This window comes from Lytechinus variegatus, chromosome 14 (assembly GCF_018143015.1).
Source record: "Lytechinus variegatus isolate NC3 chromosome 14, Lvar_3.0, whole genome shotgun sequence".
NCBI classification, from domain to species: Eukaryota; Metazoa; Echinodermata; class Echinoidea; order Temnopleuroida; family Toxopneustidae; genus Lytechinus; species Lytechinus variegatus.
Window position 1 is genome coordinate 29,166,839 of NC_054753.1, and position 25,348 is coordinate 29,192,186.

The 25,348-nt window shown below is 36.7% G+C and overlaps 1 protein-coding gene across 1 annotated transcript in view; it reads left to right on the top strand.

Annotated features, from left to right (window-relative positions):
• LOC121427588 (ubiquitin carboxyl-terminal hydrolase 5-like) overlaps positions 1–22,750 on the top strand; it is a 43,330-nt gene extending 20,580 nt beyond the window's left edge. The window contains exons 8-21 of the mRNA XM_041624053.1: positions 816–952; positions 3,824–3,880; positions 4,485–4,556; positions 6,692–6,776; positions 7,228–7,350; positions 9,099–9,252; positions 10,320–10,500; positions 12,813–12,901; positions 14,040–14,147; positions 18,228–18,371; positions 20,215–20,351; positions 21,062–21,173; positions 21,720–21,804; positions 22,307–22,750. Coding sequence (XP_041479987.1) covers positions 816–952; positions 3,824–3,880; positions 4,485–4,556; positions 6,692–6,776; positions 7,228–7,350; positions 9,099–9,252; positions 10,320–10,500; positions 12,813–12,901; positions 14,040–14,147; positions 18,228–18,371; positions 20,215–20,351; positions 21,062–21,173; positions 21,720–21,804; positions 22,307–22,394 — 1,572 coding nt within the window. The 3' untranslated portion in view covers positions 22,395–22,750. The remainder of the gene's footprint in view (positions 1–815; positions 953–3,823; positions 3,881–4,484; positions 4,557–6,691; positions 6,777–7,227; positions 7,351–9,098; positions 9,253–10,319; positions 10,501–12,812; positions 12,902–14,039; positions 14,148–18,227; positions 18,372–20,214; positions 20,352–21,061; positions 21,174–21,719; positions 21,805–22,306) is intronic.
• The last annotated feature ends 2,598 nt before the right edge of the window (positions 22,751–25,348 follow it).

Consider the following 25,348-nt stretch of genomic DNA (forward strand, 5'->3'; position numbering starts at 1 on the left):
TTATATACTGTGGATGTGTGGTCATATGATGGAGATGATATGGCTACTGGTAATGACCCCAACCTAGCCTCTCATCTAGCTCACCTTGGTATCAACATGATGGGTATGGAGAATTTAGGTCTCAGTCCTGTGGATAGGATATTATAGCCATCAGTCCCTTGGGTGCTTCATGTGTCCTTTACTATACACTGTATCAATATGATGATATGGTGGAATGTGACCATCTCATCTCGCTCACTTTGAAATCAATATGGTGATATCACAAAAGGGAAGGATTACACTCTAGCACCATAGAAAAAACAATCAAGTTTGATATTTTGTGAAGAAAAGTTATATGTCTCTATATATGGACACAGAGTATGATGTAAAAATTAAAGACAAAAATTAAAGCCTAATGCTTTCATAACTTTTATCTTTAAGCTAAATGACAGTCGCAGTAAAACACTGATTTTGTGAGAAAGTCTTTAGGTTAAATATTACTTTATCATCGTCGATCTAGATCTGGTACAGTTACATAATCTGAACTTTGTGAAATCATAAAATCTAAGCTGAAAAACAATCACACTGAAGATCACCAACATAGATAGGCACGCGTGGAACAGTGTACATTATATTGCTGGAATAAATACCCAACGGAAGTGCCCAAATCTGTGCTTGTTTTGCTTATTTCTCAGCAATTACACAATTTCTTCCAGAATCCTTTGGCACATATTTTTTATTCATATAAACAGACACTTGGGTAGTCATTATATTAGATTATGTAAAAAGTCATTTTGAGATCGTTACCACAACTGGCATTTATCTTTAATCCTCAGACTGACAAGACGATGACCGAACTAGAGATAGACCTGAATATGAGAGTAGCTGAATGGGATACCATCCAGGAATCAGGCTGCCAACTCAAGCCTCTGTTTGGACCTGGTCTAACTGGACTAAAAAACATGGGCAATAGGTGAGAATATTGATAAGAATCATATTGTGGCTTATGATGATGATGATGATATTGATGATGATGACGGTGGTGGTGGTGGTGATGGTGGTAATGGTGGTGGTGGTGGTGATGGTGGTAATGGTGGTGGTGGTGGTGGTGGTGGTGATGATGATGATGAATTCAGTGGTGGTGGTAATGGTGGTGGGGTTGGTGGTGACGATGACGGTGGTGATGGTGGTAATGGTGGTGGTGGTGGTGATGATGATGATGAATTCGGTGGTGGTGGAATGGTGGTGGTGATGATTATGACGGTGGTGGTGGTGATGATGGTAATGATGGTGGTGGTGGTGATGATGATGATGATGACGGTGGTGGTGGTGATGGTGGTAATGGTGGTTATGGTGGTGATGATGATGATGAGGCTGATGATGATGATCATCATCATGATGATGCTAAATAATAATGGAAAGAAAAATAGTTCAGTCTCATTTTTGTATTACTTTGTATGGTGCTTTATGTTGATGAATACTGATATTGATTGCAAACCTAAATGTTCAGTTTGTTTTATGTAAAGTTCTTCAACAGTATCAGGAAATTATATGTTTTATTCATTAATGTTGTCATACAAATACATCAGATACTGAGTACAGTAATTTATAATACATCATGAAATAAACACTGAAATATGTTGAAACCAGCGTCGGAATTACACGGGGGCGACGGGCGATTTTGCCCCCATGACAGCCCAAATCGCCCGTAAAAATTCTGAAAACCCAATGCTTTGGGGCGACTATTTATTTTAGAATCGCCCCAATAAAATATCATCAACAATGTAATAAATACTTCACACAATTACGTTCTCCGGCGGCGGAGCAAGCACATCTTTTATATCGCCCTTGCCAGCTTTAGGTTGAACGGTCGATGCAACATCCGAGCCTTCCGCAACACCGGAAGCTTCGCGATTGTAAATAAACGCGCAATGCAAAATGGGATGCGGAGTACGCATAGTCTTTAGCACAGGCTTTTTAGAATTGTTGACGCACTTGCCGCATGGCTTATGTATATGTACGCGTGCACGATTAGACTGCACAGCTGGTAACGAGACCACATGCATCTTACGGTATGTGTCCTAGGCATGCACAGAATTGTAAGCGATCAGCTGGTGATTGTGACAGCGCTACTTATCGACATCGTTCAGTCGGAGTGCGAGATGGATAAGCAGCGAAGCCATATCGTACATGTATAAATTTAAATATCTGGAAAGCTAAAATCAAGTAACTTTCAATTTACGATAAGCACAGTTTCAAATTGCCAAGTGCGTCTCTTTTTCAATACCATGGTTTTTCCATACTTCACCATGTGCAATATCTAATGCACACATTTCCCATTTGGGATATCACAATTCTGTGATATAGTAATTCGAATTGCTCAGGAAATAAATCCCTGTTCACAGCACATGCGATGTGCGAGTCTTTTATCCTCACAGTCGCTGTCTTTGCTTGTCAAAACGGAGCCTTAATAATCCAAAATCACTTCGCTTATAGTTGTGAATTATAACTTTTTAATTTCTTTCTTGAAGAGGGGTAAATATCAGACAATAAATCATCAAACAAGGCTCAATCTAAAAAAAAAATAGGAGGACGCCGTGCACTTGAGTGTGGTACTTGCATGCTGTTAGCTAGCCAGTTTGAGCTCATGTTCTCTGCCAGAGCTCTGGGTGAGAATTCTATCAGTAATGGCCTAAGTGATGGTGATTTTCTGTTTCAGATAGAGTTTAGATTTCATGTTTATTTTTGAAAACTGTCAAAAAACTTTATGATTTCTTCATTGTGATTAATATTTAAGTTATTAATGAATACATTTTCACCGAATTTAGAATCTCCCAGAATAAAAGGCATTTTCTGTGGAGATCTACGTTTTCAATATAACTTGTAAAAAACTTAAGGTACATGAACCTACAATGTACAATACATGTACATAGCCTGTGGCTATGTGCTGGAATTTGAATAGACTGAGTTAGATATGGATTTCATTTCTTTAACATAATTTATATGCAATCCAAGTGCACCTCATAGTCACAATCACACACAAACACTCAGTGACTCACCCACACCCGTGATTCTAACCATGAAAAAAAACATTTTTTTTTTCTAAATTTATTATTTGATCTGAATTCTCTCTTTCTCCATCTCTCCCTCTCTCCTTTATATGTTTGTTTTATTCATTAATTTTATTTAGATTTTTTTTTTTGGGGGGGGGTTCATTGTTCATGGTTCATTAAAGATGAAAAATAAATAAGCCCATGTGTGTTTGGTTGTATAGGGGATGTGGAGTGAGGGTGTCAAAACACACTTAAACATTTAAATCTGATTTCTTAAATGTTTGAATAAGCCAATAAAGTCTTGGGGCCTCGATTGGCTCAAATCTGAAGTGTGTGAAGCTGAAGGCGACTCTGGTGGGATCACTGTAAATTATTGTAAGGCCTGTAGGGCATTCCCCCCACCACCGGGAGCTAAAAAAATATTCTGAGCTGTTAGGCGTCACAGTGAGTCTCGTAATGTCAAAGGTAATTGCTGATACGCGATAAAAAAAGTAGCCCCATGAAGAAGCAAATAGCCCCAAGATATTCAGTGGTAGCCCCAATGTAAAAAAAAGTAGCCCCTAAAAAAAAAATTAATTCCTACCCTGGTTGAAACATGTGCTCCAATGTATCATGGAAATACTTCAGTACATGTATATTACAAGCCTATATTTTGGGATGGGTAGGGGTGGAGTGGAAGCTTTATTTTGAGGTTATGAATATATCCCCCTGCACTATCCCATTTTGTTATTGTATATCTTGTATGTATCAATGTGACATTTTGATGTCTTCTTTTTTTCTCCTTCAAATAGTTGTTACTTAAATTCTGTTATGCAAGTCCTCTTCAGTATTCCAGATTTTGTTAATAGGTAAGTTTTGCAACCATGTGTGATGTCAGAATTATAATTTTTTTTCTATCAGATTTGAGAGATAATCGAGTATTTTCACCAAAATAATGAATTGGGCTATCAAATTAATGTAATGCAGAAGGTATATTATGATCCCTTTTACTGTTCTTCCTTTCTTCCTCTTTACTATTCTCTTTTTCTCTCTCTTGTTTTTCATCTCACAAATTTATTTCCAAGAATTTTTTTGCGTTGTAATCTGATGTTGATACTCATCCTTATGATTGATGTGCAGGGCCCGTTGCATTAAAGTGTCCATTATGGTAACTTTGGCATCTAGTGGTAACTGCGTTGATAACGATGTTCAACAACCAATCAAAATTGAGGATTTCATGATAATTACCTTTGGATGGCAAAGTTACCATAATTGTCAATTCTATTCAACGGGGCACAGATAGATAGATAAATTTGCAGTAAACAGTAACTTTGCCATTTGGTGAATCTACCACTGAAATATTATTTTGATTGACTACCATGGTAGTTAGTTACCAAGGAAAAAGTCACATGTACTAATAACAGATTGGGGGTCAGACGAAAATGAGTGACATTTTCTTTCTTTATCATTTAGATATGCTTCCCAGAAAGACCAAATCTTTGCAATAGCTCCTGCCGATCCTACTGGTGACTTCAATGCACAAATGTAAGTGACAAAGTCCTCACCACGAAGTCGTTTGCAAAAAGTTGTTGAGTATATCAGAAGTGACAAATCAAATTGAAATGCCTATATTCAGAACTAACATGTAACTTCAACAATGGTCTTAGTTGATAATCCATTTATTATCACATCAGCCACTCAAAGCATTTGAAACCACCTTGAAATGGTAAATATAATAGTTTTCTTCACTATTAAAACAGCGCTTTGTAGATATATCCTGGCTTGCTTGCACACAATGTATGCAGTTTCTTTACTCCCTGGGGAGCATTCCAAAAAAGAGTTCCAAGACTCAGTTGGTAGGAATACTACATAAGCTTTTGAATCCTACCAGACACTCTTTTAACACCTGGGTGGAGAGTGGTAGAATGTGGATCGATGCCTTGCAAATGGATTTGAAAACATGACCCTCTGACTGGGAACAAGTCGAGAGTCCGAACATTACACCACGATTCTTCCACATTATTAATGTGCAAACTCGCAACATCGGGAGAGCTTTTCACAAAACGAGTTGTTTTATTCGAGAAGTCTCACTATATCTGATCGTACCATAGTAACCGTGTTTCTCAGCCAATCAAAATTAAGGTAAATTTTCAGGGCCCTGTCTTGCAAAGAGTTACAATTGACCCAATCTCAAGTTTATGGAAATCCATCAATATCATAATTTTTTTCTTTAGGAAATTTGCTCATTTTTGTCTCGCCCACCAGAGGGGAAGGCGAGACTTAGGGATCCAAATGTCGTCCGTCCGTCACAAATCTAATGACACATAACTCCGCAACCGTAAGTCGCTTTTCAACCAAACTTGGATGGTAGATGGACTTGGGGGACCTGCATGTTATGCTGCAGTTGGAGGTCACATGGTAAGGTCAAAGGTCATTTTCAGGTCAACGTTAAAGTTTACATGCAAGACTCTCTTATGACACCTAACTCCGCAACCGTAAGTCACTTTTCAACCAAACTTGGATGGTAGATGGACTTAGGGGACCTGCATGATATGCTGCAGTCGGAGGTCATATGGTAAGGTCAAAGGTCATTTTCAGGTCAACGTTAAAGTTTACATGCAAGACTCTCTTATGACACCTAACTCCGCAACCGTAAGTCGCTTTTCAACCAAACTTGGATGGTAGATGGACTTGGGGGACCTGCATGTTATGCTGCAGTTGAAGGTCACATGGTAAGGTCAAAGGTCATTTTCAGGTCAATGTTAAAGTTAACATGCAAGACTCCTATGACACCTAACTCCGCAACCGTAAGTCGCTTTTCAACCAAACTTGGATGGTAGATGGACTTGGGGGACCTGCATGTTTGGCTGCAGTCGGAGGTCACATGGTAAGGTCAAAGGTCATTTTCAGGTCAACGTTAAAGTTTACATGCAAGACTCTCTTATGACACCTAACTCTGCAACCGTAAGTCACTTTTCAACCAAACTTGGATGGTGGATAGACTTGGGGGACCTGCATGTTATGCTTCAGTCGGAGGTCACACGATAAGGTCATTTTCAGGTCAACCTTACCTAACTCCGCAACTGTAAGGTGCTTTTCAAACAAACTTGGATGGTAGATGGACTTAGGGAACCTGCATGTTATGCTGCAGTCGGAAGTCACATGATTACGTCAAAGGTCATTTTCAGGTCAACATTAAAGTTAACGTGCAAGGCTCTTAAAGGCAAGTGTTATTCCATCCCAGTCATATTACAATGAAGTTTTGATACAATTCTATTGCATGCCTTGTTGAAAACAAAGAGAAAAATACTGAATTGTCAAGAAAATGGTGAATATATGAATTATGATCATTAAAAAAGAACATTTTTAACAAACGTGTATTTTAGATGTTGACGTGGCTGGCTTTCCATCATTGCGATTGATCGGATAAAACACAACTCATTGTAAAATGGGCCCGTTGCAGAAAGAGTTGCAATCCATCGCAATTCTAAAAATCATGCGTAACTTGATTTTCTACCAATCAACAGCGCGCAGTTGGGACTTACGATTTATTTTTTGGCTTGCGTTTAAAGGCAACTCTTTCTGCAAACGGGCCCCTGATCTCAAAACTTGTCTGACAAAAACGTTAATGAAACTCATCCCTGCATTGATTAGTCTTTCTTTTGTTGTATTTGCTATAGGGCCAAGCTTGGTTATGGGTTAGCCTCAGGGCAGTATTCACAGGAACCCAAGACAACAGACAGTGGAGACCAATCAGAAGAAAGGGTAAGACTCTCTCTATTATCACTCAAGAGTTTCTGTACCATTCTGTTTGCACTGATGTCAAATTACTTGGAGTAATTCATATATGCATGAATGGTGCTTCAACCTTCTTGTAATGCCACCACATATTCAAGGGGAGAGATTCAAAGTGCAATTAAATGTCTTGTGATACCTGTCAGCAAACCTGTCTCAGAGTTTGCTTGCCTGTTCACTCTGCTGCTCAAATCGTCATATTGTGTTCATGTTTTTTTCGTCACTGTTTTTCCACCTTTTTCAGGGAAAACATGCATTTATTTTAAGAAATAATGCAAACCAATTTCGATGCTAGTTGAATTGCTTGAACAAGTTTAAATCAGTGTGTGCTGCTGTCATTTGTAAAGTTTTGTACTAATCATTGTGTTATGTTGTTTACAAACAATCATTTAAACAACATTGGTGTGTTTGTCTTATATAGAGCCAATGTGGGGTTGCCCCTAGGATGTTCAAAAGCCTTGTGGGTAAAGGTCATCACGAGTTTTCAACCAACCGACAGCAAGATGCCCAAGAATATCTCCTTCATCTCTTCAGTATCATTGAGGTAAGTATCTGAATAGAGGTAGATTGTACATCGCTGACAGCAGGCAGGGGTTTCACAAGATATATGGGGGCAGATTGCAGCTAAATATTTGCAATCAATTGCAAAATTCATTTGGAAAACCAATTTTAACTGAACAAATAAATCTACTTGTTAAAGCAGGAAGCAGACCTGGGGCCCATCTTACAATTAGATTGATCCAAACAGTCATATCTCTATGTAAATCCATCAGTGTCATAATAATCTCAAAAGCCGATCAGGTGCTAATTTGGGAAAGCACAGTGCACGTAAAAATGATGATGATTATAGTGATGATGATGACAATAAAAACATCAATACCAACAACAAGAACAATGACAAGTACAATAACAACGATAGCAGCGAATGTGGAAGTAACTGACTAGATGATTCATGAAAATCCCAACCTCCCATGACATAATATTTGTCCGTCTTCATGTCAGCTGCTCGTGGTTTATTGAGCAGTCTGATACAAGACTAGACAGAGAGAAATGAAGCTTAGTCTGTTTATTCAGACCTAGTGGTGGCTACAATTGGGTTTGAATTCTCAAAGATCAAAGGAATTCTAATTAAGGCGTAGCCAGACATTTGCACAATTTCTTATTTTCATGTTTTTGCCATTTCAACTTCTGCAAGGTTTGCCTTCATGTAGGGAAAAAGAAATTTCATTTCACACAAATTACAACATTAGCCTTTTTTATCGCATGCTAATCAGACAAGAACATTGTACCGCTTTTCATGTGCAAAGTCGATGCAGTGCCCAGTGCCGATACCACAGTTTGGCTGACTGTGCGCATGGAAATCCTGGTCAGTCAAAACGTATTGCTCTCCTAAAGTGCACATTTCCAATGGGATTTTTATGGTATTGCCGTGAAAATCCCCTCATATCTCAAAAACTAAAATTAATTGCTGCAAAGTAATTTAGTTATGAATAGGATTTGTACTTTCATTGTTCTTCAAAAATCTCTAAAACTTTTTTTCGAGACCAAATTTGACTGTTACGACGGTTGATACGTTAGTCTTTTAATCTGATGCAGCCAGGGCTTGTAAGTTGGATCAACTGAGCCAACACACTGGTATACCTGTAAGGACCATTATTCTTTAAAGGACAAGTCCACCCCAACAAAAGGTTGATTTGAATAAAAAGATAAAAATTCAACAAGCATAACACTGAAAATTTCATCAAAATCGGATGTAAAATAAGAAAGTTATGGCATTTTAAAGTTCCGCTTCATCTCACTAAACAGGTATATGGACATCTCGTTCGGTATGCAAATGAGGAACTGATGACATCACTCACTCACTATTTCTTTTGTATTCTATATGAAATATTGTGATTTTCTCATCATTGTCATGTGAAATTAATTTTCATTTCTCCCTGAGCACGTGGAATTCCATTATTTTAACATTTTGTGCTTCAGACAAGGAGGTCCTAATCGTCAAATTCGTAAAAATTGAAATATTGTATCATTCAAACAATAAAAAACAAAAGAATTAGTGAGTGAGTGACATCATCGACTCTCTCATTTGGACGTAACTGGCTCATACATATAACTGTTTTGTTGAAAATAAGCGAAACTTTGAAATGTCATAACTTTCCTATTTTACATCCGATTTTGATGAAATTTTCAGCATTGTGCTTGTCTGATTTTTCTCTATTGATTCAAATCAACATTTTTCTGGGGTGGACTTGACCTGTAACCTCAACCGGTTTTCAATATATTCTTTAACAGAGGCACAGTAGAGGTCAGTTAAATCCCTGTGACTGCCTTCAGTTTGAGCTTGAAGAAAGGATCCAATGTTCACAGTCCAACCAGGTCAAATACAAAAAGAGAACAGATTACATGCTAGGAGTACCGATTCCACTAGAGGCTGCCACAAACCTAGGTGAGTTTTATTTACACCAATGAAGATAAGGCCGGCCTCGGCAACATTTTGCTGGATTGCCTGCAAAATACATGTAACTCGGGCCTAGTTACAAAGTCTGTGGAGGTGGTTTTATCTAGTGGCCTCATGACTCGGAAGTATCACCCTCGAATACATCCCTGTTCAGTTTTTGAAATCATGTCAATGTGATCCATTGAAAACAATATTTAAAAATAAAATCAAGTAATCAGCTAGACAATTTCCATAAAGTGTATGTCCAACCTACTTTATATGCGTCCTTCCTGAAATGATTGGTCAATGTTTACTAGGGGAGCGTTTCATGAAAGGACTTGGGCGTTTATCCGACAAGTCCTGTTTTATCCCACAGATGCCATAGTGATTGTGCTTTTCAATCAATCAAACTCAAGGAAAGTTGTCAGACCTGACAACTTGTCGGATGAAAATGTTGATGAAATGCTCCCCTGCTCAAATCTCTCAAAGCAGTTGATGGGATGAAGTAAGCTATCTTCAAAACTAAATTACAAAGGCCCTCTCAAAATTAAAAAAACCTACAAATAATAGTCTTGTCAGCGCCGAGTAACCCGTACTGGCATAGGACTGGAAAATGACTGCAAGGTGCGAGAAAGACACAACTCCAATGACCACAAAAATCCTGGTGCATCAAGCCCATTATAAACTGACATCTGTGCTTTTGGGAGTGACAGTTTTCAGAGTTAGTTTGCAGTTTTCCTGTGAGCAATTATGCATGAGGCGAAATGAGTTTGCCAGTTGCATTATAGAGATGTAGGTTGAATTGACTTAGTATTCCTTGTGATTGTCTAGTTATTTTTTGGGACATATTCAGGGTGCCATGACATTTGCTCCTGCAACAATTGCTCCTACAGAAAATCCACACATTAAACCAAACATAAACCCTAACCCTAATTGTAATCCTCGCGTCATTCTGAACACAAAATCCTGTGACAGCTTTAACCCTAGCCCTAGCAGAGTAGCAATTGTGGCAATCAAATAACCATATTTAGATCATGTTCATAGAAATCTCCCCTTTTGTCCTTTCCTACTTTTAGCCGAGTTTACTGCGTATGAAGCCAAGAAAGCCAAACTAGAAGCCAAGAAAGAGAGAGTCGATCCAAAGGATGTCGTGCGTCCTAAGATAAGTCTTCAATCTTGCCTAGATGCCTTTGCTGCACAAGAGACTGTAGAGGATTTCTACAGTTCAGCCGTCAAATCAAAGACTACTGCCCTCAGGTAACATTACTTGTGTGAAGTTCATTTCGTATTCATCATTCAGTTTTAGGAGTCTACAAATTTACCTAATGAATGTCCTTCCTACCTCAGCCTCTTCATCTATATATCATGATTAAAGGACAAGTCCACCCCAACAAAAACTTGATTTGAATAAAAAGAGAAAAATTCAACAAGCATAACACTGAAAATTTCATCAAAATCGGATGTAAAATAAGAAAGTTACGGCATTTTAAAGTTTCGCTTATTTTCAACAAAATATTTATATGAACGAGCCAGTTACATCCAAATGAGAGAGTTGATGACATCACTCACTCACTATTTCTTTTGTATTTTATTATATGAAATATGAAATATTTTTATTTTCTCATCATTGTCATGTGAAATGAAGTTTCATTCCTCCCTGAACACATGGAATTCCATTATTTTAACATTTTGTGCTTCAGGCAAGGAGGTCCTAATCGTCAAATTCGTAAAAATTGAAATATTGTATAATTCAAACAATAAAAAACAAAAGAAATAGTGAGTGAGTGACATCATCGACTCTCTCATTTGGATGTAACTGGCTCATTCATATAACTATTTTGTTGAAAATAAGCGAAACTTTGAAATGTCATAACTTTATTTTACATCCGATTTTGATGAAAATTTCAGCATTGTGCTTGTCTGATTTTTCTCTATTGATTCAAATCGACATTTTTCTGAGGTGGACTTGACCTTTAAAGAGTGTTATCCGTAATGAATGCGTTACTCAATGAAATAATCGCCAGTAACCTGTTGCAGTAGCTTTTTACAGTATTTTTTTTGGGGGGGGGTTCCATTATGAAATAGGGGCCCTGGCTAACAGTCATTCACTGGAATTTGCCCAGATTCAAGAAATGTCTCTGTTTCCGCTTCTCAACTTATTTCTGTCTGTCTGTGTATCTGTCTTTTCTCTGCCTCTTCTATGTCATTCCCTCTAATGCTGTCATCCGGGCATTGTTTCATGGAGCTTTCAGATATTGATTTTCACCAAAATCTGTTGAAAATTATTGAAACCCTTATAAAATAAAAAAAAATCATTGTCAAGATGCTTCATTAAACACCAGTATACTTTGTCAGATCAACCTTCGATCTCCATGTCTGTCTTCATGTCAGCTGCTTGTGGTTTATTGTGCAGTCTGATACAAGACTAGACAGATAGAAATCAAGCTTAGTCTGTTCATTCAGACCTAGTGATGGCTACTATTTGGTTTGAATTCCCAAAGATCAAAGGAATTCTAATAAAGGCGTAGCCAGACATTTGCACAGTTACAATTATTTTCCTATTTTCTTATTGACCCCATTTCTTAATGTCTGAAAGGTTTACCTAAGTGTAAAGTAAATTTAGAAGTAAAAATAGAGGAAATGAGATTTAGAGAATGGCTTGCCATGACCTGCATTCGTCAGCATAGGCTTGCTGAAATACTCAGGTGTAACAGCCCCTTTATCAATTTATTTTTTAATGTGTTGAGCTTCTGACTAAAAACCCCCTTTTACCCCAAAGCTATGTCCATGCAGTTCTCGCTACGTCAAGAAAAAATTACCGTGACGCAGTAGGAACTGCTATGAAGTACAAAAGAGTAGCGAGAACTGTTAATAACGTGGTATAGTCTACATGTTCTCCGGAGACCCATTTTCCGCTACGTTGAATTTGAACATGTCCAGAGTCCATTTAGCAGGAGTGCTGTCTGATCAGTACACATGTAGTATTGATGCAGTAAGGACCTAAGAAAATCAAATGAAATTGGTGCGCATCCTTGGTTTCCTTCTGAATTTTAAGAATGTAGCAGGAACTTCATCTGGTGTAAAGGGGGCTTAAAGAGAAATTCCAGTAGTTGCAGTAAACACTGATTTCATGAGAAAGTCTGTAAAACCAGGCTTAATTGTCAGAATATCGAGGATCTAGATCTGGTACAGTTACATAAGCTGAACTTTGTGAAATCTTGAAATCTATGCTGAAAAATGTTCACACTGAAGATCACCAACACAGATAGGCACAAGTGGGACAGTGTATTAATATTGCTGGAATAAAGACCCGACGGAAGTGACCGAATCTGCGCTTATTTTGCTTATTTCTCTGCAATTACACAATTTCTTCCTGAATCCTTTGGCACATATTTTTTATTCATACAAACAGACACTTGGGTGGTCATTATATCAGATTCTGTCAAAAGTCATTTTGAGATCGTTACCAAAACTGGAATTTATCTTTAATATCATTACCTACTAGTAGAAAGTTAAGATTACTAATTGTTTCCTTCAAATAAATTTTTCATTTGATTGAATATCAACAGGTCAACAAGAATATCCTCATTCCCAGACTACCTTATTATTCAACTCAAGAAATTTACATTAGGGAATGACTGGACACCTAGGAAACTTGGTAAGTTTATTTAAATATCAAGCCCTTTTTTTCTATCTACTTGGAGACAAATTTAGCTGATACCACATGGCTTTATTGCTAACCACAAGTAAGTGTATTGGTTTGATGATTGTGACACTTGAATGAAAAGGGGTCCTCAGATATATTCTTGTAGGCATTTCATGAAACTGTTCAAATGTCATGAATGACTTTATGCACGATAGATGACCCTTTTGTTGAAGCTACTTCATCAGAAATTAAAGGATCACCAGTTGTGTGTAGAGTCAAGGGTTGGGCTCAATTACGTTTTTTTTGAGTAAGTGTAATTGTAATCGATGTTTTGAGAGGGAAAGTAATTGTAATAAAAAAAAAATAGAATAGACTTCAATTACTGGCAATTAACTTTAATTATATTCAATTACTTAGCAATAAATCTAATTCATGATTTAATTTCATTACTTTTTTTCATGTCAACTGCTTCAGCATCAAAGAGCATAAAAGCAGAATCCCTGCTCTGTAACCTTCACCTTAATCTTGTCAGTTTCTCTGTAACTTAGAATTATGTTTAAATAGATAGTACTATGTACATAATACAAATTGGTTTCATTTATGACTTTTCGAGAAAGTAATTGAAATTGTAAGTGACAAAAGTAATTGTAATTGAAAAAATGTAATTTAATTAAAAAGTAATTGTAATCGAATATTTCCTCATTTACAATTACATAATTGTAATTGTAATTGAAGAAAGTAATTGATCCCAACCTGGTAATAAGAATAATATAGGGTATTTATATTGTGCACATATCCACCTTGTTAGGTGCTCAAGGCGCTCCCATATTACCCGGCTAAGCTAGGCGTTCATAGCACACACAGCTTTTTAAGGAATTACTTCCTACCGGTACCCATACCTCACCTTGGTTGAGTGCAGCACATTGTGGATCAGTTTCTTCCTGAAGGAAATTACGCCATGGCTGGGATTCGAATCCACGACCCTCTGTTTCAAAGTACGAAGACTAATCCACTGGGCCACAACGCTCCACAGTGGTAGAGTCATGCAACGGATTTGATCACTATTTATTAGGGCAACTAGATAATGATCATGACACCATTCTCTGCAAACTGAACTTTCATATGTTTTGTATCCCTCTCATTGTTTTAGATGTATCAGTTGAGATGCCTGATGAACTAGACCTGGGCCAGTATCGAGGGACTGGTCTACAGCCAGGAGAAGTTGAACTACCTGACGAGGAAGGACCACCTGTACCAGGTACTGTCGCTGACTTATTGTCTAGTCTAGAGACTGTTTTCCAAAATATTGTTTCCGTGTTTGTTATTGTTCTAAACATCAAATTTTGTTGTTATTGTAGAGCTAGTACAAGCCTCCATGCCAGACAGTTTCAAAGGCATATTCCGGTTCTAGTAGAGCTAGAGCAAGCATTCATACCAGACAGTATCTAAGGATTTTTCTATATCTAGTAGAGCTAGAACAAACCTTGCCAGACATTATCAAAGGCTTTTTCTGCAACTAGTAGAGCTAGAACCAGTTTCCTTGCCAGACAGTATCAAAGGCTTTTTCTGCATGTATTAGATCTAGAACAAGCCTCCATGCCAGACAGTGTCAAAGGCTTTTTCTGCATCTAGTAGAGTTAGACTGATATTTTTAAAAGGTGTGAAGTTTGATAAGAATCTCAAGAGAGATGTCGGTGTAAAGGAGTACCCTTTCAGAAATCCAAATTGTTGCTCATCTGGAATATCACTGATATACAGCCGGCAATCAACATAGAGTTGAAGAGACACCTCGAGGAGTTCACATATTTTCCTTCCTGCATGTACTTGCAGACGAAGCTGGCAAATCCTCGCCTTTATCACTCAGAACACTGAAAACATTCTTTTTTTGCAATTGATCTGCCAATGCCTCTTAAAGCAATCCTGGATTGAGATGAGTAATCAGAATTAGATTTGGGAACAGTGATAAGCCCCATTGGTGGCAATACTTTTTCGCAAGAAAAGAGAGTAAAGATTATCTGAAAAGAGAATGGCACACTGCTTTTCCATCTCGTATTGCTATAATATTACCTCAGTAATTGCCTTATCTTAATCACGGAAGTTGTCAGTGTTTTTTTTTCTGTCTTAATTGTTAAGAATTTTTACTTTATGTCCAAGTTATTCAAGATTACATGCAATCATTTTGTGTTCTTCAAATGTTGCATCAAAAGTTCACTTCTGTTCCTCAAAGTTTTCTGTAGCTGTCTTTAACAGTTAGCTGACCCTAAGGTTTACCCATTTCTTTGGTAAATTATTGGGCAATTATTTACACTGATAGTAGTCCAAGGGGCAAGAAACTATTCTACAGTATTAATCTGATATTTCTGGGACAGAAAATTCATTTTTATTCCATAGATAAAAACATCATATTTTCATTCTGATAGGCAAAACTGCCATTATATTCTTGATTGTTTATCCACTTGTAAAAATTACCATCATCGTCTCATCCCTCTACTGGGCGTGGCAATAAAACTATATCAAACAAAATAATCGAAATGTCTCTTGAGAACAATATTTGTTGAGAGATATTTACCAAGACAAACATTCATATTCATCAACATGCATGCCAATTCTTTCTATTTCGATTGCATTTTCTCATTTTATCAAAAGTATTAACCCTAAAAAGACTGGGGGGGGCCTTTTAGGCCCCCCCCTGTACATAAATCACGATAACTTTTTTGCGCATGAAGCGTTCGCGCCGCCATTTCATGACTTTTTTCTCTTGAGTTTTGCGCAAAGTTTGATACCAAATTTGTATACCCCCATGCCGCGGTTGCGGAGTTACGTAACATTTTCGTATCACATGTCACGTAAGAAATTGAAATTTGTATTCGTTTGTGTGTAAAGTGTATGGTATTTGAATGAATGTTATACACATTGTTTTCTAACTACATTTTTATTTGTTTCTTTCTATATCATGTCACTTGTGAATTCAAGTAGCAGTTCTAGGATATGAAAATAATAAAAACATTGCATAAAAAAATAAAGAAATACATAAGAAATGCAAAATAAAGAAATACATAAGAAATTAAAATCAAAGAAAAACATAAGAAAAGTAGTGCAAAATACCAGAATCGCTTGCACAACTATTTTTAGTAATTACTAATTTGCATAAGCATATCTAATAATTCAAGCATGAAACAACACAATTCCATGATAAACAACCTCTTCTTACAGCTGAAAACCTTGAAACAGGAATTTATGGACCGCAATAAGTACCAAAATATGAAAAATTCAATTTTTTGATGAAAATTTGCATATTCACATAATTAATTATGAATATAATTTGCATAAATTATGTAATATATCTTATGCTTTGTTTTCACCAACTAGTGTACATGTAACACATCACTTGTTTATCTTCTAAGATTGCTTCGGCTCATTGCAAGAGAGTGTATAATGCAATAAAACATGCCAAATGTTGTATTTCTCTACATAACGCGTGCAGAGTACTTATTTGCATATTTAGTAATTACTAATTTGCATAAGCATATCTAATAATTCAAGCGCACGAAATAACACAATTCCATGATAAAAAACCTCTTCTTACAGCTGAAAACCTTGAAACGGGGATTTATGGACCGCAATAGGTACCAAAGTATGAAAAATTAAAGTTTTTGATGAAAATTTGCATATTCGCATAATTAATTATGCATATATTAAAAAATACAATGAATATCAGTATTTTGACTATGTTTTCTTTTAGAGGACATGACAAAGGATGTGTGTGCCAAATTTGGTTGCGATCGGACGACCAACGGCCGAGATCTTAGGGGGGGGCCCAAAAGGCCCCCCCCCAGTTTTTCTAGCCTCCAAAATAGCCCAGTCTTTTTAGGGTTAAAGATGTGAACAAATATTTGGACACAAATGTATCAAAAGATTGAGTTACCTTTCAAATACTCTTTTTAGACATTTACAATCATTATTAATAGTCAATTATTATTGATCAAATGTCTACAAAAAGATGGTTTCTGTTGCATTGTCTAATTAATCCCTTTTTAGAATTGCAACCTGCCTACTTTCAATAAGAATCTATTTAAGTCAACAATCTTTTACCATTCTAATGCCTTCGAAGCTGTATTTTGCGTAATATAGAAATAAATCACGTAATGCTTGCCACTGCAGTGAGTTTTCAAATACATTAGGATGACTGATTGACTCTTATGAATTGATCCACAAACTTGGTCTAAATAGTGAAGACTTCATACAAAATATGTGAGATTGATTTGATGACTAAAACAACTTGATCTGGTACTACTAATAATAAATGATAAATGAAATTTAGAAGGCATCATATCCATCTCTTTAGAGATACTCAAGGTGCAAAAGTCAATGAGGGAGCAAACAGAATAGCAAAGAAACACAGAAATGGGTGTTGTTTGAAGGTTTGCATGGTGGCATGTACAATTGCTGATATGGTTTACGGTACACCATGTGGAGTGTTATAGAAACAGTGGATAGAAGAAGAGAAGAAGTGGATAGGCGAGAAAGTGGAGATTTGAGAGTAGAGTATTCTTTCTTGAAAATAGTCCTGAAAAGGACTGTAAACCAGAAGGAATGTTGAGTGAGAACAGCTTGAGTAGTTCTACTCGCCGACTCAAGCCAGCATCTCCTCATCAGCTCTACTACTCAAGCTGTTCTCACTCAACATTCCTTCTGGTTTACAGTCCTTTTCAGGACTATTTTCAAGAAAGAATACTCTACTCTCAAATCTCCACTTTCTCGCCTATCCACTTCTTCTCTTCTTCTATCCACTGTTCCTATAACACTCCACATGGTGTACCGTAAACCACATCAGCAAAACACAGAAATGTTGACGACAAGTGAATAATGACTTGTTTAATTGACCGTTATTGGTCTTAAGATGAGGATGCTTTATCAAATAAGTATCGATATCACCTTCTCATAAAACATTAATACATGTACATATCATTTTGCTAAGTCATTATGCTTGTTACTTTAAAAACAGACTGAACATGTAAGAACTAAAGTACTCCAAAAGTAACTTTTGCATATACAGACTTCCGCATATCTTACAGCTGGTCCACAATCCATTTCTGGAACAAATCATACTTTGCTTTTTTTTTCTGAAAATGTGAATGAAAAGTATCTTTTCATATGAGGTTCAAATTATCTGCTCGAGTAAATAATAAATTAGGATGACTGTAAGCCTTATTTTGAAGTAAGGCCAAATTGGTTTCAATTCGTAGCCAATTGTACGATTGCTATGAAGGTGACCTTAATTCTCACCAATGCCCTCAGTGAGGTGTTTTATTTGTATACTATTCTGTTTTATTCTTAGAACCTGTTATAGATGAGGCCACCGTAGGTCAACTAGCAGATATGGGATTTCCCCGGGAGGCTTGTCGGAAAGCCGTCTACCATACCAACAACATGGGCTCAGAAGCTGCCATGAACTGGATATTTGAGCATTCACAAGATCCTGGTAAGACGAAGGTGGCACCCACCGCAGAATAAGTTGCAATCAGATATAACTACCAAATCCAAATGCAACTTGAAATTAACTCAATCAGAAGCATGTATTTGGGTTTTGCATTTGATTTCTTATATCTTATTGAAATATTATTTGGGGATCCTGCAAGCAACACTTACTGAACCGCATCTTTCTTCTTCAAAAGAGAGCAGTTCGTATAATATGCCATAAACCCTTTCTAAGTCATAGCTGATAGTCTCTTAAAATTAAATATACTCCCAATTTCTTTACTGCATGATTTTCAACTAACTCTTTTTTTGTATTCCTATTATAACAACCTTTTGCCTAATAATTATGACAATATTTTTCAAAACAATAGAGATATACATAGATATAATACTGGAAATTCAGCTGATACTCGTGCAATATATGGTCATTATTCTTTCTCAAACAATATATTTTTATGTAGGGGTCCCATTATTTGGAATAAGCTACCTCAAAATATCAATCAGTGCAAAACCCTTTAAAGCTTTAAAAGACATTTAAAAATACATTTAATGCAGAAAGTCTAATAGTAATACTGATAAACATGTAGTTACAATTGTATACATGTTATAGTTTGTTTGTTCTGTATTTCCTGACTGCATTTGTTTTTGTCTCACCTGCATAGCAGAGTGAGACTATAGGCGGCGTCAACATCAAATCTTAACCTAAGGTTAAGTTTTTGAAATGACATCATAACTTAGAAAGTATATGGACCTAGTTCATGAAACTTGGCCATAAGGTTAATCAAGTATTACTGAACATCCTATTAGAGTTTCATGTCACATGACCAAGGTCAAAGGTCATTTAGGGTCAATGAACTTAGACCATGTTGGGGAATCAACATCAAAATCTTAACCTGAGGTTAAGTTTTTGAAATGTCATCATAACTTAGAAAATATATGGACCTAGTTCATTAAACTTGGACATAAGGTTAATCAAGTATCACCAAACATCCTGCATGAGTTTCACGTCACATGACCAAGGTCAAAGGTCATTTAGGGTCAATGAACTTTGGCCGAATTGGGGGTATCTGTTGAATTACCACAACTTGGGAAGTATGTTGGTCTAGTTCATAAAACTTGGACATAAGAGTAATCAAGTATCACTGAATATCCTGTGCAAGTTTCAGGTAACATGATCAAATACCCCCAATGCGGCCAAAGTTCATTGATCTCACATGACCTTTGACCGCATTGGGGGTATTTGTTGAATTACCATCCTATCTCTGTAAGTGTATTGGTCTAATTCATAAAACGTGGAAATAAGAGTAACCAAGTATCACTGAACATCTTGTGTGAGTTATAGTAGTTTTCAAAGTCAGCACTGCTGCTATGTTGAATCGCGTGATGCAGGTGAGACGGCCAGAGGCATTCCACTTGTTTGTGTTGTTTTATAGTCCTGCTGTAGACTTGGTCCATAAAGACAAACTCAATTAAGATCATTCTAGTCTACTTTCTGACAATAATTTGAATATTTCAATGGGTGATTTCAAGTCCAGTTTTGGTGTTGGTGTTGAAATTTGGATTGCTTCCCCTAGCTCTAAAACTTATTCAGAGTTTGTATACCTGGTCCAGATCAGATTATTGACTTCTCAACAACTAGTGAGTGACTTTTCGGGACCATCTTCATTTTATGTTTGGTGTTATAATCGTGTAAAAATTGACCTAACACCAACACCAAAAGGTCAACACTAAACTTGAAATCACCCATTTACGGATGCCAGTCCACACTCTTATTTTTTTTAAATTTTTATTCAGCCTTGATGCAATATTCTATAGAAAAACACTTTATTTAAATCTGTTCTTGCTAGATTTTGCTGAGCCTTTGCAGTTAGGTCAAGCAACTAAGAAGCAAAAGACTGAGATTTCAGTGAGCCAAGAATCTATTGCGATGATCGTGAGTATGGGCTTCACAGAGGCTCAAGCTACCAAGGCACTACGGGCAACAGTGAGTATAACTAAATAAAGAGATGGAATAATGAAGTATGAAACAGAAGCAGATCTTGAGGTCTCCATCCCCTTAATAAATTTCTTTGGAAATTGTACTCCATGAGTTGTATTACCCTTCTTTTGGGGGTGGCATATACATGTAGTAATACATGTACTTGTGAAAAGTATGTGCTATGCACAATTTCTCCGTAATCTTGCTTAAAAAAGAAACGGTGCCCCCCGATAAATCCTGGATCTGCGCCTGGTATCAAATTATTTTAAGGATGGAAAAATTGATGGATCGATGAACGGATGATTGCATTATTGGCACCATATCAACAAAAGCTGTGTAAGGGTGGGGGAAGGAAAATGGAATAGAAGGGAGAAATGAAAGAGGCATTGACAGATAGATGAACTGGTGAAGGGATGATTGCATTCTTAGCTTGATATAAACCAAAAGAGCAACTCGGTTTAAAGGTGAGAGAAGAAAACCATTTTGGATGGATGAATTGATTGAGGGCTTGACAGATAGATGGATGATGACATGATGGTCATGACATACCTATGCTAGTTGATTCACAGCAAGAAATGAGACAAGGAATGAAAGAATGAATGAAACATAAGATAGATTGATGGAAGGATAGAGGTAATGATCACACTGGACTCACCATGATCAATACATGCATTTGTCTTTACTGATGTTTTCCTACTATTCCGCGATCCCTTTAGGATAACAACCTCGAGAGGGCAGCAGAGTGGATATTCAGCCACGCAGACGAGCTGGATCCAGCGATGGAGACAGAGCAATCCAGCGGACCCACGTGCCGGGATGGTCGTGAAAGTAAGTGAGCTCTCGGATGCTCAAAAGGAGGATGGAATAAGAAGGAAGAGGAGATGGAAGGAATGGAATAGGAAGAGTGGGATGAAGAGGAGAAGGAAGAACAGGATGAAGAGAACAAATGAAAAGTAGATTTAGGAGAAGAAAAGGAGGAGGAGGAGAGGAAGGAGGAAGAGAAGGAAGAGGAGACAGTGAAAAAGTAAGAGGAGGATAGTATCAGATTCAATAAATGCAAATACATGTAGGAGAAGAAAGTGAGGAGGGGTAAGGGAGGGGAAAATGGAAGGGAGGAGGGAGGAAGAGGGCAAGGGAAAATGGTGCAAGAGAGGAGGAGGGGAAGGGAGGATAAGGGAAATGAGAAGAAATCAGAGGAGGAAGGAAGGTCTCATTTCCACTTGAGAAATAAATATTACTTCTATGTTTTCCAGTGTTCTAAACTGTAAAGAGGGAGAGTTATGGCAGCTTATTGCGGTTGCATGATATATCACATTACTAGTAGTTTGGTAGAGGACAAATTTATCTCGTTCATGTTCTTTTGTTATGTTACAGAGTACCAACTGTTTGCATTTGTAAGTCACATGGGTACGTCTACAGCATGCGGTCACTATGTATGCCATATCAAGAAAGAAGGAAGGTAAGGTAGTCCTTGCTAATCAGTTCTCCATGACAAAACAAAATGTTTAGAGACTTTGCTGATGAAAATTGTGTTCAAATTGATTATTATAGCATCCTTATTTCTATATTTGTGGATGTTGGTATGATAAAGAGTCACAGTTTGCTCTATCATCTGTATGATTGACCAAGCAAGATACTGTACATAAAAGCAAAGAATTAAGCCAGCTAAGTTGCCAATTTCTTCAAGATAGTTTTTGAATACTTTGTCCTATTCATTTCAATCTTTACCACTAAAATTTGGCATTATTCAAGGTGATAGCAATATGCATAGATCGGGCAAACATAAAATGTGTTACGCAATGTCATAAGAGCAAACCATCCTTTAGCTTAATTATGCTACAAGGATGAGTTGCCCCCATAAGCGCGTCCTCGTTTCACATTTTTATACTTTTGAAATAATGGAACCATGTCCTTTATATCGTGTAACTCCTTAATTTTCTTTACGCAATTGTATTTTCCAGATGGGTGATCTTCAACGATGACAAAGTTGCGCAATCAGAGAAACCACCTAAGGACCTGGGATACATCTACTTCTACAAGAGGCTTTAAAAATCTCCTAGGGCCATGCTACGTGAACCTTGGCGATTGATCATGTGAACGATTTCTGCGATTGATTGCATTGACTTTTGTGTATGGTCGATCGTAAAAAATCAGTCTCATTATCAGTTGTAAAGCTTTATGTTACAGGCTCAGATCTCAGAGGTGCATTGTAAAACAAGTCAGGGTAGACCATATTCATGGACTGACAGAGAACAAACAAACTTTGCCCAACTCAAATCAATATGACTTACAGAAATAGCTTCGACTGGGAAGAAATTTTAGCTACATGAGATTTGAAATAAAATGCTCAGATGGGTGTTTCACAAAGCGATTTGTAAATAACGAATGACTTTACGCACAACTGGTGACCCTTTCATCAATATTTTCATCCGACAAGTTGTCAGATCTGACATCTTTCCATGATTTTGATTGGCTGAGAGGCACTGTTCCTATGGTAACTGTCGGATAAAATGGGACTTGTCGTATAAAACGTCCGACAAGTCCTTTCATGAAACGCACAACTGGTGACCCTTCCTTGTGCTAAATGGACCCTTTGGAGCTGACCAAGTACCTGAGAACATGTTTTAGTCCTGAGTAAAATCGTGCATAAATTTATGAACATCTTTATGAGACACCACCTGAAGTAGCAAAAGGATGCAATGGACAAAAATTAGATATCCTGTGAAATAAAAAATATATTTCTTTCAGTTGCATCGATGTCAATGTAATTATCTTGTCTTGCCTGACATATGTCGTCAGATCCATGACACATGATGGTGCCTCCACTGGCGTCATGTTTTACATGTACCATTAAGTATGCAGTTTGTCTCATATTTGAGCACAATGACAAACATTGCTGCGCTCTCTTGCATCATATCGGAACGAGGGTTTAAAAGGATGAGTGTTTGTGCATGAAATTTGGCCCTAAAGTGAAAACATGAAAGGAAAAGTGAATTACAGGTTACTTTCCCCAAGTCAAATCTCTTGGGATGATGGAATTTTTGTTTCAATTTTGTAGAAATGCAACTTCTGGGGCATTGCAAGAAACTTGCAATCCATTGGAAGTCAATTTTAGATTCTAAAATCAATCATCTTAATTGCAAATTGGCAATTGATTGGTGGTCTGCATCTTGCATAAACAAAATGAATTGATTCGCTTTGGTTATAATTGACCTAGTACATGTGAATTTGCAACTGAAACTGGCAATTGATTACAAATATTTTTTTGCAACAAAAGATTTGTTTAACTTTGTAATCAATATGAAATATTTATGATCATAAAAATGACTTTGAACTGAATATATATTTTACAAATGAGGAACAAATAATACTCCTTGTGATAAACAACGTCAACTGAAAGCATTTAAAAGAGTTGCCCTCATAGGATGTGTCAAGATATAATTCTATAATTTATGCAACAGTATGTTAAGAACTTACAAAGCCCTACAGTGAGCAATTTATGAAAAAAAAAGTAACTGTATTTAAAGGGGAAGTTCACCCTGACAAAAAGTTTATTGTAAAAATAGCAGAAAAAATAATGAAAAATATTGCCGAAGGTTTTAGAAAAATTCATCAAATTAGAAAGTTATTAGAATTTCAATTATTTGATTTGTGACGTCATATGCGAGCAGTATTCCTACATAGCGAATGGTAAAAAATCAATGAAATGTCATTTTCTCAGAAAATTGAAAATGGTTTCCACTGTAACTTTTGTATATCAATAGACAAATCATTTCACACCCGATCATGAAAAGAAAACAAAATTAAGTCATCAGGAACCATACAAAATTTGAAGTTCATACATTTTATATCGCATAACACATGGGGCAGCTGCTCGTCTATGTCGTCACAAATCCAAAATTTTGAACTCGAATAACTTTCTTACTCTTTAACGGATTTTCTTCAAACCTTCACCAATATTTTTTACTATTATTTCTGCTATTTTCACAAAGTTTTCTTCAGGGTGAACTTCCCCTTTAATAAGGAAAAGATATACATTGATGCTCAAAAGTTAGTGAACCGTACCAGAAAATGAATATATTTAAAGTGTTCATGTTTTACCATGTTTTAGATATTGAATTGTGAAGTCAGGTATTGAAATATTACATTTAATAAAAATTTGTTTCTCTGGGCTTACTGAACATAGTAGATTTGTTTCCTACATTCAACACTTAGCATGAAGGAGTGCATTTTGTAGTGGGGTTCACTGTTAAACCTTTAGCATAGCTGCCAAGTAGTACTGATTTTCAGTATTTAGTACTGAAAAATGAGAAGAATACTGATGGTTTCATACAAAATACTGATTTCTAAAGTTCAGTTTTATGTTTTGTCCTATTGCATATCTTTGAAAATACTGATTTCCTCACCAAAATACTGATTTTCAGCTTTAAAAATACTGAAATGTACTTGTTCAGGTTGGCAGCTCTGTTAAATCTTTAGGCACAACTGTATCTTAATACGTAGTAATTTTGCTTTAGTCAATCAAATCTTTTGAGAGCTCAGAAATCTGTTCAATTTTGGAGAAATTTGACTAAGAATAGGTATTTAATACATGTTTTGCATATTGAATGTGGTATTAATGAAAAAAATTGTATTGACTTGGGCAAATATTTGACTCTAAAGGTTAACTTATGCAAGGTTACCTGAGTCGTGTACTAGTAGTCGAAGGGATACATCCAAGATGTCCGATGAGGCAGATTACAGATTTGTTGTTGGTAGATATTTTGCAACAAATTTTTGTCAATTCAAGAACTAGTTTGTTACAAAGTGCCCCCACTGACTTTCAGTTACACTTCACTCTTTTGTGAAACACCTTTCTGTACCCATATGAAACAAAGCAAGGAAGACCAGGGTCCTGTAGCAACGGCAACATCTATTATGCATGTTTGTTCAAAATATTTTCTAGCTGTGATGTATATTCGTGCATTCATTGTTTTCTTCCTCTCTTTGCATTAAAGGGGAAG